This window comes from Mastigoproctus giganteus, chromosome 2 (genome assembly GCF_048544385.1).
Source record: "Mastigoproctus giganteus isolate SK-2022 chromosome 2, ASM4854438v1, whole genome shotgun sequence".
Lineage (NCBI taxonomy): Eukaryota > Metazoa > Arthropoda > Arachnida > Uropygi > Thelyphonidae > Mastigoproctus > Mastigoproctus giganteus.
The window spans coordinates 52,528,351-52,541,553 of NC_143576.1; the positions used below are offsets into that span (position 1 = coordinate 52,528,351).

At 34.6% G+C, this 13,203-nt stretch overlaps 1 protein-coding gene across 1 annotated transcript in view; it reads right to left on the reverse strand.

Annotated features, from left to right (window-relative positions):
* LOC150089302 (uncharacterized) overlaps positions 1–13,203 on the reverse strand; it is a 600,028-nt gene that overhangs the window by 449,458 nt on the left and 137,367 nt on the right. Inside the window, exon 4 of the mRNA XM_090389942.1 lies at positions 2,918–3,017. Coding sequence (XP_090246068.1) covers positions 2,918–3,017 — 100 coding nt within the window. The remainder of the gene's footprint in view (positions 1–2,917; positions 3,018–13,203) is intronic.

The window sequence follows — 13,203 nt, forward strand, 5'->3', positions numbered from 1 at the left end:
ACTCATTTAACTCCGGAAAAAATATCACAAATCATAGCGAAATAGTTATATATCAATAACTGTAAAATAATAAGAGGAATTTACCTCAATATAGTATGAATCAGAGCATTACAGCTCTGATTCATACTATATATCAATAATATATAATCAGCATACCTTTAATTGTCCTTAAAAATGTTTGCTACTAAGGGATTTTTTCTTGTGTTCCTGCTTACTCTCCCCCACAAGGAACCAGTAATAATCCCCCATCATTAAGGATCCCGGCGACCTTGGTACCGCTTTTGTATCATGGAAATATCTTGATGAAACCGCTCCCCTTGTTTATTACTCACATCTCCCAGATTTTAGGGGAAAAATTTGAGATGGAAATGGAGAAAATGAATTTTCAACGACATTCGACAGCCCACATTTTTGTAGCACTCAAATAAATTAGACACAAACATTTCAGTTTTCTTCTTTCCTATTACCCAAAAAACCATGTACTACTGCCTTAAATGATCGAAAAGCTGGCAATTCAACCTCCTATAACTGGGTTTCAAACACAACATCTTTCAAGAGTTTCCTAATTTAGGGTCTTGCGAAAATTACTTCCTTAAATTTGGCATATGTTAAATCAGTAAACACACTTCTCAAGTATTCTAATACGTTACCTTCTTTATCTAGTCCCTTCACAAAATTTTTTCATCAATCCAAGTTTTTTTCATCAATCCAAGTTTGTCCCACAAACACAAAAAACAACAATATTTTGTGAAATTTCCTTGCAAACCAATAACCTTAAGATCATTGCAAATGTTCCAACCATAATCCTAGTATTTTATAGCATGTATATAATATCTTTATTGCTATCAGTGACTAGTTACATGGATGCCTGATGTAATGCCTACAACAGTGACAATGCTAGGGGTTTAAAATAAAAATACATAAAAATTAACCAATACAGGAAAAATTACATAAAACAAATTATTAATATGGGAAATGAAAAAAACATTTTTTTCTCATACTACACACAGCACAATGAAAAAAAAAAAAAAAAAAGATGGCAGTCACTCAGCTGAAGATGAAAGCTGTTCTCTCATAATGCGTCTTCTGTAGGATTTGTCCTGTACGAACTTTTTTCAGTTGACTTCCATCTCCTGGACATTGTGGAGCATCTCCATGGGCAAGAATCTGTCGCCTATTCTGAGCCACCATGCCACAGATTGCAGAGAGGGGGAGTGACCTTAAAGGTTTTGTGGGGGATCCTACAGTTACACATCTGCCAAAAACTTGGCATATTGATTTCACCCACTATCATTTTAATTGAGATGAGTAAGCGGAGGGTGAAGATCCATTCCAAGACTTCCAAGACTCTGTAATTAATTAGTTTGGTAATATCTGAAGTGTGTGTGTGTGAGAGATGGAAGTTTATGCTTGAAGAGAACCCAGCAAAGAAGCCAGAAGTCATCAAATGCAATGGTTTTTAGCATGGTTTGTGTTACCAATGCCCAGATTTCAGATCCGTTGGTGATGACTGGCTGCATGTAGAACCTCAGACATACTTTCATGACTTTCTTTAAGTTCAAATGAATGAAACACAGGAACTGATTTAATTTCACTGCCATTATGAAGCAAAACTGCTTTTAAACTTAATTTTGAGTGAACTACGAATAAACACCATTCACCTGACATGCACAACACCTAGTTCTTTCAATAATGTCTTTGCAAAAACACATACTGTCTGTTCTTCGTAGTAAAATATTTCAAAAACTTTTCATGTCTTTTTCAAAACACTGAAATATTTGTTCCTAAGTGTGTAAAGTGTGCTCTTTTCAAATTGTAAATTGTTGCATCGAATTTGAACATAAGAACCACAGGTAGAAGTCTGATTATGTTTATCACAAGAAAACCAAGGCCAGAATCAACTGGTAAAATTAAGAGAATTATCTTATATCTGTTAAAATAAATCAGTATGTCACACATTACTGGCTAGATTATGTGCGGCATATTTTGGTAAAACGTAACCCCCTCCATATTTAATAACTGTGACATGATATGAAAGTACCATGGTGATTTTAGAAATCTATGCGTAAAAATCGGTTAAAAACAGCATTTAAGTTCTTGGAGGTAAAAATTGTGTTGGCTAGTGTAATTAGCCCTAGATAATGGCCAAAATTTCCACACCTTTATAAATTATACAGACTTCACTTTTCACATATTATGAATTGGAAAAAAAAAAAAAAAAATATATTAATAAAAAATAAAAACACTATCTTTCTCTGCCTCCTTTGTACTTCATTGATAAAATACTAATCATATTTTCTAAACATATCTAAAAACAGTCTTTGTTTCCGTTTCACAGGGGCCCCATGCGATTTAAATAATTTTAAAATCAATTCTTTAACTAAACTTAAAAAAAAAAAACTTTTCCTTTCTGCTTTTTCTTTTCATTTATCTCTTTTATTCATCTATTCTTTTTTCCTTTTTGTAACCTCGCATGATGGACTGAATCAAATGCTTTGAAAAAAATTCAAATAAACTATATTGAAACTGTTCCCAATGTTCAGCTCATGTAAAAGACTTTCAGATATCTAGTCACTGGCCAAATTAATGACTGTTTCCTGGCATGTGTAACTGTGATAAAATAGCCTACTAAGTTTTATTTATTATTTATATTTAAATTAAATTATAAATATTTTTTTTTTTTTTTTTTCGTTCAAATAAAATTGGTTTATGCACATTAACTGAGGATGAGGAACAATTTCCCAATTAGAAAAAGCAGTTGATTACGCAAAATTTAAATTTAGAAATAGTAAAAACCAAATGGTAATGTGTAGAGTCCAAATGACAAACATTATAAACCTAAAAATAAGCAAGGTAGAACTTCATACCTTTTAATTAAAACACCCTGTTACACACACACACACACACTTACACTTACTTCCAATCCCAAGGAAATGATGAACAGTTATTTTGATCCTTAGTTAGCAGGTGAATTGGTGACTGTTCTGGGCTATCACTTGGTATAGTGAGGTAAAGGCCTTGATTAAAAAATACAGTAGTGAATTCCACAAATAACCCATATAATCAAAATAAAAAAAATATATATATATATATAACATTGGTTATATTTATTTAAAAATATAAATAAATAGAATTTCCCCTATGGAACTTTTATTCATTAGACATGGATATTTAGCCAATGTTTCATGACATTAATCAGAGACACAAAATGTTAACTATAAAAGAAATACTGTTTTTATACAAAAAAATAAATAAAATATGAAAAAATAATACATCTCGTTCGATAACATTTCATGTTATCGAACGAGATGTAAAATTAAAATTACCACTGCAAAATTACGTAAGCCTTTAACTTACCGGGAATAAAAAAAAAATATATATATATATATATATATATATATATATATATATATATATATATATATATATAAGGCTTGACACTCTTAGGATGATTTATTGACACAGGGGTGACTTACTGAGGCAAGAACTAGATGCACAGGAGATAAAAGCAGCAGAGATGAAAATCAGCTTAAATAATTGCATGATTGCAAGTTGCTTTTATTTTAGTATCCAAACACACTTGCTCAAACATAATACACAATAAATCGCACAGAACACTGCGGTCAGATGTGGATTCCCAAAATCAAATCCAATGATTTATTCTTTTTTATCAGCATTTTTTTTATAAAATGCTATTCCAAATAACATTCAAAATATATATTCAACGTGTCTTTCTGCTTGTTAGAGGTTCTACTGAGAATTTTTTTGGTGTCCTAGTGGCTCAAGCTGCCTCTGGTTCTGTAATAAGTTGAGTATATTAGAACTAACTGCTTTATTCATATAATTGTATTTTGACAGTTTCATAGCTGTAGATTGCCTACAGCTAATCAAAAGTCATAATGCCGACAACCTAAAGGGGATAAAATGCAGGCATTTTGAACCAGTGATATTTTGCATGTCAGCCTTTTGATCAGTTCAGTACTTTGACTATCAGTAATTTCAATTAAACTCACTATCATATCAAGTTACACACTTATCAGCTATATATAAAACTTAACAGTTCCCAGAAGGTCCATCAGTAAAAGACTTTCAGATATCTAGTCACTGGCCAAATTAATGACTGTTTCCTGGCAGAGTCAGGGAACTAAATTACACACTATATCAGCAAATTTAGGCTAGGTTTTCTACCTCTAAATAAATAACAACCTGCTAGGATTTTAACAGGTTCATTAAAATTTTGATAGTAAAATTTTGCCAATTTGATAGTTTGCACATATTGTTAAAATCCCTAAGTAAAAAAAATGATGTTTACAGATTATAGATCTTTTTCAATTAGAAACATTTTCCATTTCTTTCCATCAATTCCTCAAAGTTAAGTGTCTACTTCTTATGAAATTTAAAACAGAAGACTTATTATAAAAGGATTTTCTAATTCTGAATTTTCAAAATCAAGGTGTCTATAAAAGGGTTAATGGGGATTTCTCCGATTTTTAATTTTTGAAATTGGGATGCTTATAGGCAGCAAAAGATCTTAAATGTCTATAATAACATAATAATCAATCTTTAGCATCTATGAACCTTGGTTTCATAGATGCAAAAGATGATGGGTCTTTTGCTACCTTCACAATATTTCTCCACTCCTGTCTGTCTTCCTTCACCTAGACTTTTGTTGTGATATTTGGGCTTTATCTTTGAATCAGATGCTAAAATTGTATTAAGTATTACAGTTTAAATTTTGTGATCTCAAAATTTAAATTGTGCTTAAGAAAACTGTCTGACAGTTTTTTGCTGTCTGTCTCCTGTCGATTCCAAGCCTTTCTGCATCACTGTTCACACTGTTTTTCCATCTCTCCAGGGCCTTCCACTAGGCCTTTTCACCCATTTTCATCATGAACCTTCTCTTTGGTATTCTGTTTCCTGGCATGTTTGTGTAGAGTCTATTTGAACCTTGTTGCTTTTATTATAGTTTATTATTGGGAGTTAGTAATAGTAATGGTAGTAATAGATGCATGTGATGCAAGAAAGCAAGCATATGAGTTTATGTATCAGCCAAAAAAAAAAAAAAAATACACAACCATTCCTTCTAAGGAATGATTGTGTAAAGGTGTAAATCTGTCACATTTCATGAATTTCTCTATATTATTCTGATTCTGAAGACCCGTGTTGAGTGTCAAATATTGGTCTAAAGATCTTTCATAGGTATCTTATTTTCAAGAGTTTGCAGTTTATTTTTTTCCTTAAAACCTAAGTCTTTCATTGATAAATTATGACAGATCTGATGACGGTTATTAAAATGCAACTTTTGCATTTCTAGATAGTTTGTATTTTATAATAATATTTAACGAGTACAGAGATCCGATGCCCTGCAGTCATACAATTTAAATCTCAGTTTGAATTCTACTGCTGTTATTTATGTTGGTGCAAAGATATTTGATTCATCTCTCTACAGTTTGAATTTGTAGTTCCTATTATTATGCATTTTTGTTTGGTTTCTTCTGCTAATTTGAAATGTTCCATTTTCATTTAACTGATCTAAGGGGCAATTATGTCAGAATTTTCAGTTATTTGATTTAACATTGTTTCCAATTGCCTCTTATGCATTCCAAACAGGACCAAATCATCTGCATATCCAAGACATCTCTGCAGTACACAGATAATCTTCATTTGCAAAATCTTTACTTCAACTGAAGATTGATCATCTCTTCAAGTAATAAACTCCAAGGGCTAACATCTGGTGAGTATGGGGCTTGGCACACCCAGGGTCCTGAGCTGGATATCATCATTCTTCTCTTTCTTGGTGACTCCCTTCTACTTCTCTCTCAGGGTAACTCTTTTTTTTTTTTTTGGCTGGTGCAGCAAAAGCCTCTGGCTTACTTACACATTATTATTATTTCTCCCTGATTGGGGGTTCCACTTCGTGACGGGTATTGCTACTAAGTACACAGGGTGGTTGTTATGTCTGGTGTTACTGTTGGTCGAGGAACTCTCTGACTATCCTACAGGTGTTCAGGATTGCGATTTTCTGGAGTTCCTTGTGGGTGTTTGCTGAGAGACCTATTACTGCTAGGCTGTTATGTAGGGGTCTTTGGCACCTTACCTGTGGTTGACACAATGATTGGGATGGTCGTTACTTGTTGCATATTAATATTATTATACAATACAATACAATTTATTTTCATTAAAAGAATTTGTTTACAATAAATGAACTTGTTAAGAAAAGTAAATTTCTTGAAAACAAGTTGTAATTCTTCATATAGAACAGTTTTCCCATACAAATTTATTATCTAACAGAAAAGATAATGAAATCACAACACATAGTACATTCCACACTGCAAACAGAGATAGTAATTTATCTGCATAGCAATTCTAATCTACTGTATCGTCGAGTATCAAAAATTTTCTTATTAAGAATTTTAATTAATTTGGAGATAGGATAACTTCTGAGCCTGAAATCAACACTAGCCAACAAGTTGTTTATTATATTCATTGTATGCATGTCTCCAAATCTATTTAGTACCCTAGGGTGAGGAGCAAAAAAAACTGCTTTTGGGTTCCTTAAATTATGTGAGAAATTCCTTTGCAGATTCAACTCTTCAAAAATAGTGTTAAGATTTTTAAAAATTAAATTTAACTTCAGTTTTTGAACTGGATAAAGTATTTTATATTTCAAAAACAAATTGCCTTCTCTTATTCAGGTCATTCCAAAAGTTTATCCCCATTATGAGTCTCAAAATCCTGTTAATTAAGTTGTCTATTACCCTTACTTTAGTTATATTTGCTCGTGTCAATACATTTACTAAATAACTGAGTTGGGAGTCCACTAATGCATAATATAAGGTAACTTTTGTTCTTAGATTTAATGTATTCTTAATGTAGTAAAAAAAGTACACATAAAATCTCATTTTTTTATACAAATTTGTTATATGAATTGACCAACTTAGACTGTAGTCAATTCATAACCCAAGGTAACAATGATTTGAAACTTCTACCACAGTTTGACATTTGCAATTCTGGAAATTCTGATCATGAAGGCATTCATGTTTAAGTAATTTAATAGAGGGATGACTATCCAAGATTTGATGAGGAGGTCTAATTACCAAAAATTTTGTTTTTTCAAAGCTGAGTGCTAATTTATTATCATGCAACCAAGTTTGTAAATGTATTACATCCTGTTGTAAATCTTTAGTTATTTTTGTTAAGTTCTTTCCAACTGTATATAAGATTATATCATCTGCATAAATTTTTATAAAGGAGTTCTTAATTATTTCAAATATGTCATTAATATAGATATTGAACATAACTGGCCTTGCATGAGTGCCCTGAGGTACTCCTCTCTTTACATTATATGATTTTCCTTTTGCATTTTCTATGCATTTTGCATTCTTCAGATGTTATTTTTATTTTGGTTAAATAACATGCTAAGGCGCCTCCGTAGCCAGGTGGGAAGGAGCAGCAGTGCGTAGCATACGCTTCTTGATTAGACCGAGGTTCGAGCCTCTCACCACCAAATACGGAGGATGCGGAAAGGTCAGGCAATGACCACTGCATATCCCGGAGCAATATGGCCTTAGTTGCTAATGCTCCTAAAAACCAAATAACAAAAACATAACAAAAATAACATGCTAAGAGTTGATTGATTCTTCCCCTAATACCATATTTCAGTAATATTTGTTGCAATATTGGGATATCGATTAAGTCATATGCTTTGGTCAAATCTATAAATAAAATCATTATAAAGTTATTGTTGTTTAAATGTAAGTTAAAAGAATCTACTAAATTCTCTAATAATGTCTGTGTGCCCTTATCCTTCTGATATGAGAACAGAGAGTTGTTGAGCAATCCATATTGATGTAAGTATTTGCTAATATGAAAAAATATAATTTTCTATTATTTAGTTATAACTGACTGTATTGTTATTGGTCTATAATTGCAAAAGTCATCTGGTGATCCTTTTTATAAATTGGAATTTTCCCTTAAATGAAAGTAAATTTCTACCCTTCTAAGTACACGGTCGAAGTGAGTGGTCCTTTAGGCACCTCAGATCACAACTTGGTGATTGTCTCTTCTCCAATGGAGCCTTTGTCTAAAGGCTATTCCCAACCTCGTATTGTTTGGCATTACAAGAATGCAAAATGGGATGACCTGCGAGATTTCTTTTCTTCTTCTTTTCTTCAGTTGAATTACTGTTTCGAAACTTTTGATGTCACTGTTTGCTTAGATCTTGTCAGTGAAATTATTCTTGCAGGAATGGAATACTTTATCCCACACTCTACTTTAAAATCTCGTCCTTTATCTAAACCTTGGTTTTCCAATAAATGTGCTAAGGATGTTCAAGAGAAGAACGTTGCATAACGTACTTGGCTTGTTTCTAATTCTTCAGTTTCATTTTCTGCCTACACCAAAGCTCACAACAATTGTAAAGCAGTTATTAATCAGTCCAAACTATAGTTTGAACAGGCTAAGAGTAGAAAACTTACTCTTGCCCTAATGATAGCCAAGCATTCTGGTTTCTTGCCAAAGCTATTGGCCACAACTTTTGCCCATCTCTGTTCCCACCTCTGTCCAAACCAGATGGTTCTGTTGTCACTTCAGCCAAGGATAAAGTTGGCCTGCTAGCATCCAATTTTTCTTCCAACTCACGTATTAATGATCTTGGTAAAACACCTCCCACCATTCCCAACATGTTCCATTCAATGCCTCCTGTGGTCTTCTGTCAAAAGGATTTTGGCGAATCTTGATGCTAAGAAAGCTCCAGGTGCTGATGGTATTTCTCCACTTGTTCTCAAAATCTGTGGTCCTGAACTTACTCCTGTTCTTTGCCGCCTTTTTTCACTTTCTTATTCCAAAGGTGTTCTTCCTTCTGCTTGGAAATTTGCTCATATCCAGCCAGTTCCTAAAAAGGATGACAAGTCACTCCCATCCAATTATCGTCCAATTGCGATTACTTCTACTCTTTCCAAAGTAATGGAGAAACCAATTAACCGCCAACTCTTAAACTACCTAGAAACCTTCTGTCTGATCAACAATTGCCAGTATGGATTCCGTCAGTGTCAATCCACTGGTGATATTCTGGTTTATGTTACCCATTTATGGACTAATTCAATGGAAAAGTTTGGTGAAACACAAGCAGTTGCTCGACATCTCAAACGCTTTCGATTGTGTTTGGCATAAAGGTCTTCTAAACAAGCTTCCATCTTATGGTTTGCCAACTGTTTTTTGTAATTGGTTATCCAGTTTTCTCTCTCTCTCTCTGATCGCTCACTGAGGGTGATGGTAGATAGCTCTCTTTCTCCTACCTTCTCCATTAATGCCAGTATCCCCCAAGGTTCAGTTCTTTCCCCCACTCTTTTTCTCTTGTATATTAATGACCTTCTTCCATTGATTGGAAATCCCATCCATAGTTTTGCCAATGATAGCACATTGCATTCCACTTTAGATTTTTAAAAACTTGTCCTGCTCAATCGGCTTCAACTTCTCGAAAATCTGCTACCAATTCCTTAAATGCCGATCTCCAGGTAATTCTCCAGTGGGGCAAAGAAAACTTAGTTGATTTCAATCCTTCTAAAACTCAGTCTTGTCTTATATTCCGCAAAAAAGGATTCTTCTGCTCCTGCTCCTATGCTTATCTTTGGTGACACTCCGGTTTCTAGGAACATGATATATCTCTTTTCGGGATTACCCTTACTTCTAATCTCTCTTTGCACAAGCACATTACAAATATTACTTCCTCTGCATCTAAAAAACTTGGTTTTCTCTTTCACTCTCAGCGTTACTTTTCTTCCAAACAGCTGCTCACTCTGTATAAATCGCAAATCCACCCTGCCATGGAATATTGTTCCCACATCTGGGGTGGTGCCCCCAAAACCTCTCTCAGGCTTCTTGATTCCGTTCAGAAGAGGGCAGTTAGATTAATTAATGATTCATCTCTAACAGTCTCTCCACTTGCTGTCTCATAGACGTACTGTTTCTGCTGCATGCCTCTTCTACAGATATTTCCATGGGCATTGTTCTTCTGAATTGGCTTCTATAATTCCTGCTCTCCCTTTCAAAACAATCCGAACATGTGCCACCACCAGCCAACATCCATTTACTGCCCAACTTTAAACTCACAGAACCAACTGTTCATCTACCTCGTTTATTCATTCAACTGCCGTTTTCTGGAACAAACTTCCTCCATACATATTTCCTGAAAATTAGTATTCAGAAGTTCAAGTCCAATGTCAACAAATATCTTCTTTCGTCTCCTCAACCTCCAACCCAAGCATGGTACTAGGTACTATAGGTTCTAATACTTCTTGTGTTTGGGGTTTACATAAAAAAAAAAAAATTTAGTAGGATAGCTTCCTGACTCAAACATCCATGCTATAAGCTCCACCAAGATAACAGAGAACTGTTCTTTATTTCTCTTCACTTCAGATATTGTAATACAGTCCAGTCCATAAGATTTCCTGTTCTTCAACTGTTCTATAATCTTAAGAATCCCAGTATACTGTTGAGTTAAAGCTACACAAGATTTAACTATCTGAGGAAGACTATCTTGTTGATTAAAAAAAATTTGGCAATAATGAATATAATATCTATTGTGATCTAATATAGCTTTGGCTAACAAACAATATGAGGCTGCAAATAGGTTTTTAAACCTATTTGCAGCCTCATATTGTTTGTTTGTACTAGAAATCTGTTCTGATAGTGTTTTAATTTGATTTCCCCTTCATAATTTCTTCCTTGTGCTTAACAGGCCATTTATCCTTTTGAGTTATTTGCTTATCCATAAAAAGTTGATAGTAATAAGTTTGTTTTTGTTTTTTAATCATACCTGTCAGTTTATTTCTAAGTGTTTTATAACAGTGATAATGTTCTATCTTTGATGGACAATTCCTATACTGCCTTAAGTATTTATCCCTCTGTACCATTAATTCTTCTATTTCATTAGTCATCCAAGGTTTCTTAAACTTATTTCTCCTACTCCTAGAATTAAGGTTGCATGCTGAGTGATTTACTTTTTTCTCTGTATTATTATTATTATTGATGCTCTTATATTATTTTTCTCCCTAATTAGGGGATTCCACTCTGTGATGGGTACTGCTACCAAATATACAGGGTGGTTGTAATGTCTGGTGTTACTGTTGGTCGAGGAAATCTCTGACTATACTACAGGTGTTCAGGATTGCGACTTTCTGGAGTTATTTGTAGGTGTTCTCTAGGAGACCTATTGCTGCTAGGTAGAGTCTTTGGCACCAAGCCGATGGTTGACACAATGATCGGGATGGTTGATACTTCTTGCATATGCCACGTCTCCTTGACCTCGTGTCTAAGGTTCGTGTACTTCCTAATTTTTTCCTCGTGGGTTTTCTGGACACTGCTAGTGTTGAGCACCGCTATGTCAATCAGGTAGGTAGCCTTTTCCATCTTGTCCACAAGGCTTATGTCCGGTTTGTTGTGCAGGACGGTCTTATCCGTTATTATGGCATGTTCCCAGTACAGCTTATGGGTTTGGGTCTCTAGTACTGCCTGGGGTTCGTACTTGTAGTATGGTACTCTTTCTTTGGTCAATTGCTATTTCCTCGCTAGCTTCTGATGTATTATCCTGGCTACCTGGTCGTGTCTATGAGTGTACTCAGTCTGGGTGATCACCTTGCACCCCGCGATGATGTGCTGGATCGTTTCTGAGGCCAGGTGGCATCGTCGACATGTGTCATCTGACATTCTAGGCTCCTTTGCGATGAATATTCTATAGTTTCTGATGTTTATTACCTGGTCTTGGATGGCCAGCATGAATCCTTCAGTCTCGGGGAAGAGCGTCTTGTTTGTGAGCCATGCATTGGAAGCAATGTTATTGATGTGATCTTGATGGAGGTCATTGTAGTGTCTTCTTTGCCCATCTTTCTAACTTTCTTTTTTGTGCCATCTGGGCAGGAGTGGGTTCCTCGCTTAGGTTGATTGGGGTATACCACTTATCTATCTTCCTTATGGCTTGGTGGAGTGGTGCTGTGTTGTTCTCAAAGTAATCCTTCAGGTTAACTATTGCTGTTTTCTGTTGCTCTATCAGGCCCCTTCCTCCCTCTTTCTGAGCTATTGTTAGTCTCTTCACTGCTGACTTCAGGTGGTGTTGGCGACTCTTGGTCATCATTGTCCTTGTCTTTCGCATGATATCTTCTAACTCGGTATTAGTCCAAACTATGACCCCGAAGGTGTATGTTAGTACTGGAGTTACATAGGTGTTTATGGCTTTAACTGTGTTCCCTCCATTCAATTTTGCTTTCAGAATACACACTAAAACCTATTTTATATCCTTTATCACCTGGACACTGTTTCTGGTTTGTATCATTTACCCTATTCACATAATGTGTTAGTGTTGTAAAGGAGGTTTGTGGACTCCTTGAACACACACACACACACACACAGATTTTTATTTTATTTTTATAAGCACCTGTGAGGTGTGGCATGACTGCTAAACTAAAACAACTGCAAGAATGGTCATAAGGTAACTGATAGATGCTTTCATACAGTTACTCTGCAAAAACCAGGGCACATTTCACTGAAAAAACTAATCCAGTAAAACTTTCTTTATAGTTTGAAAGATAGAGTTTCAATTAATCCTGAATCAATAATCTTTTTAAAAAGACTTTTTTTGCAAGTATACCTGTCAGGTCTCTAATGACCACTGCTGGGATAAAATATATTGAACAAATCAGGGTGCTGCAATGCATCCTTCCCTGTTTATACTGTTTCTTATGGGAATCTATATCTGAGTAACATGATTTCACCTTACATATATATTGTTTTAAGAATGCATTTATTGTGTTTGTAAAATTACTGCTGTAACTTCACAAAGCAGCAATTCTTCTAATATCAATCAAAGCCATGCTATGATATGAGTGAGTCATTGATAAAGAAATTCCATGATGATAAGTCAGTCACTGCTTTATAATAATTATAGCTGCTGTTAGTGAAACTGTATATCATAAATGTTTAAAGCAAGCAGGTTTCCATCCCCCTTATAACTATACAAGGGTGGATTAGGAACCATTAGCATTAGCAAAGGCACATGATGCAAGAAAGCAAGCGTATATAGCATCAGTCAAAAAAAAAAAAAAACCCCTTATTTCACCCATCCACCCACTCAAAATGTTTGTCAAGTTCTGTCTTGAATCAATTTTAAGCTATCAATTTCTACGACAAATGTAAGTTTTATGATAAATG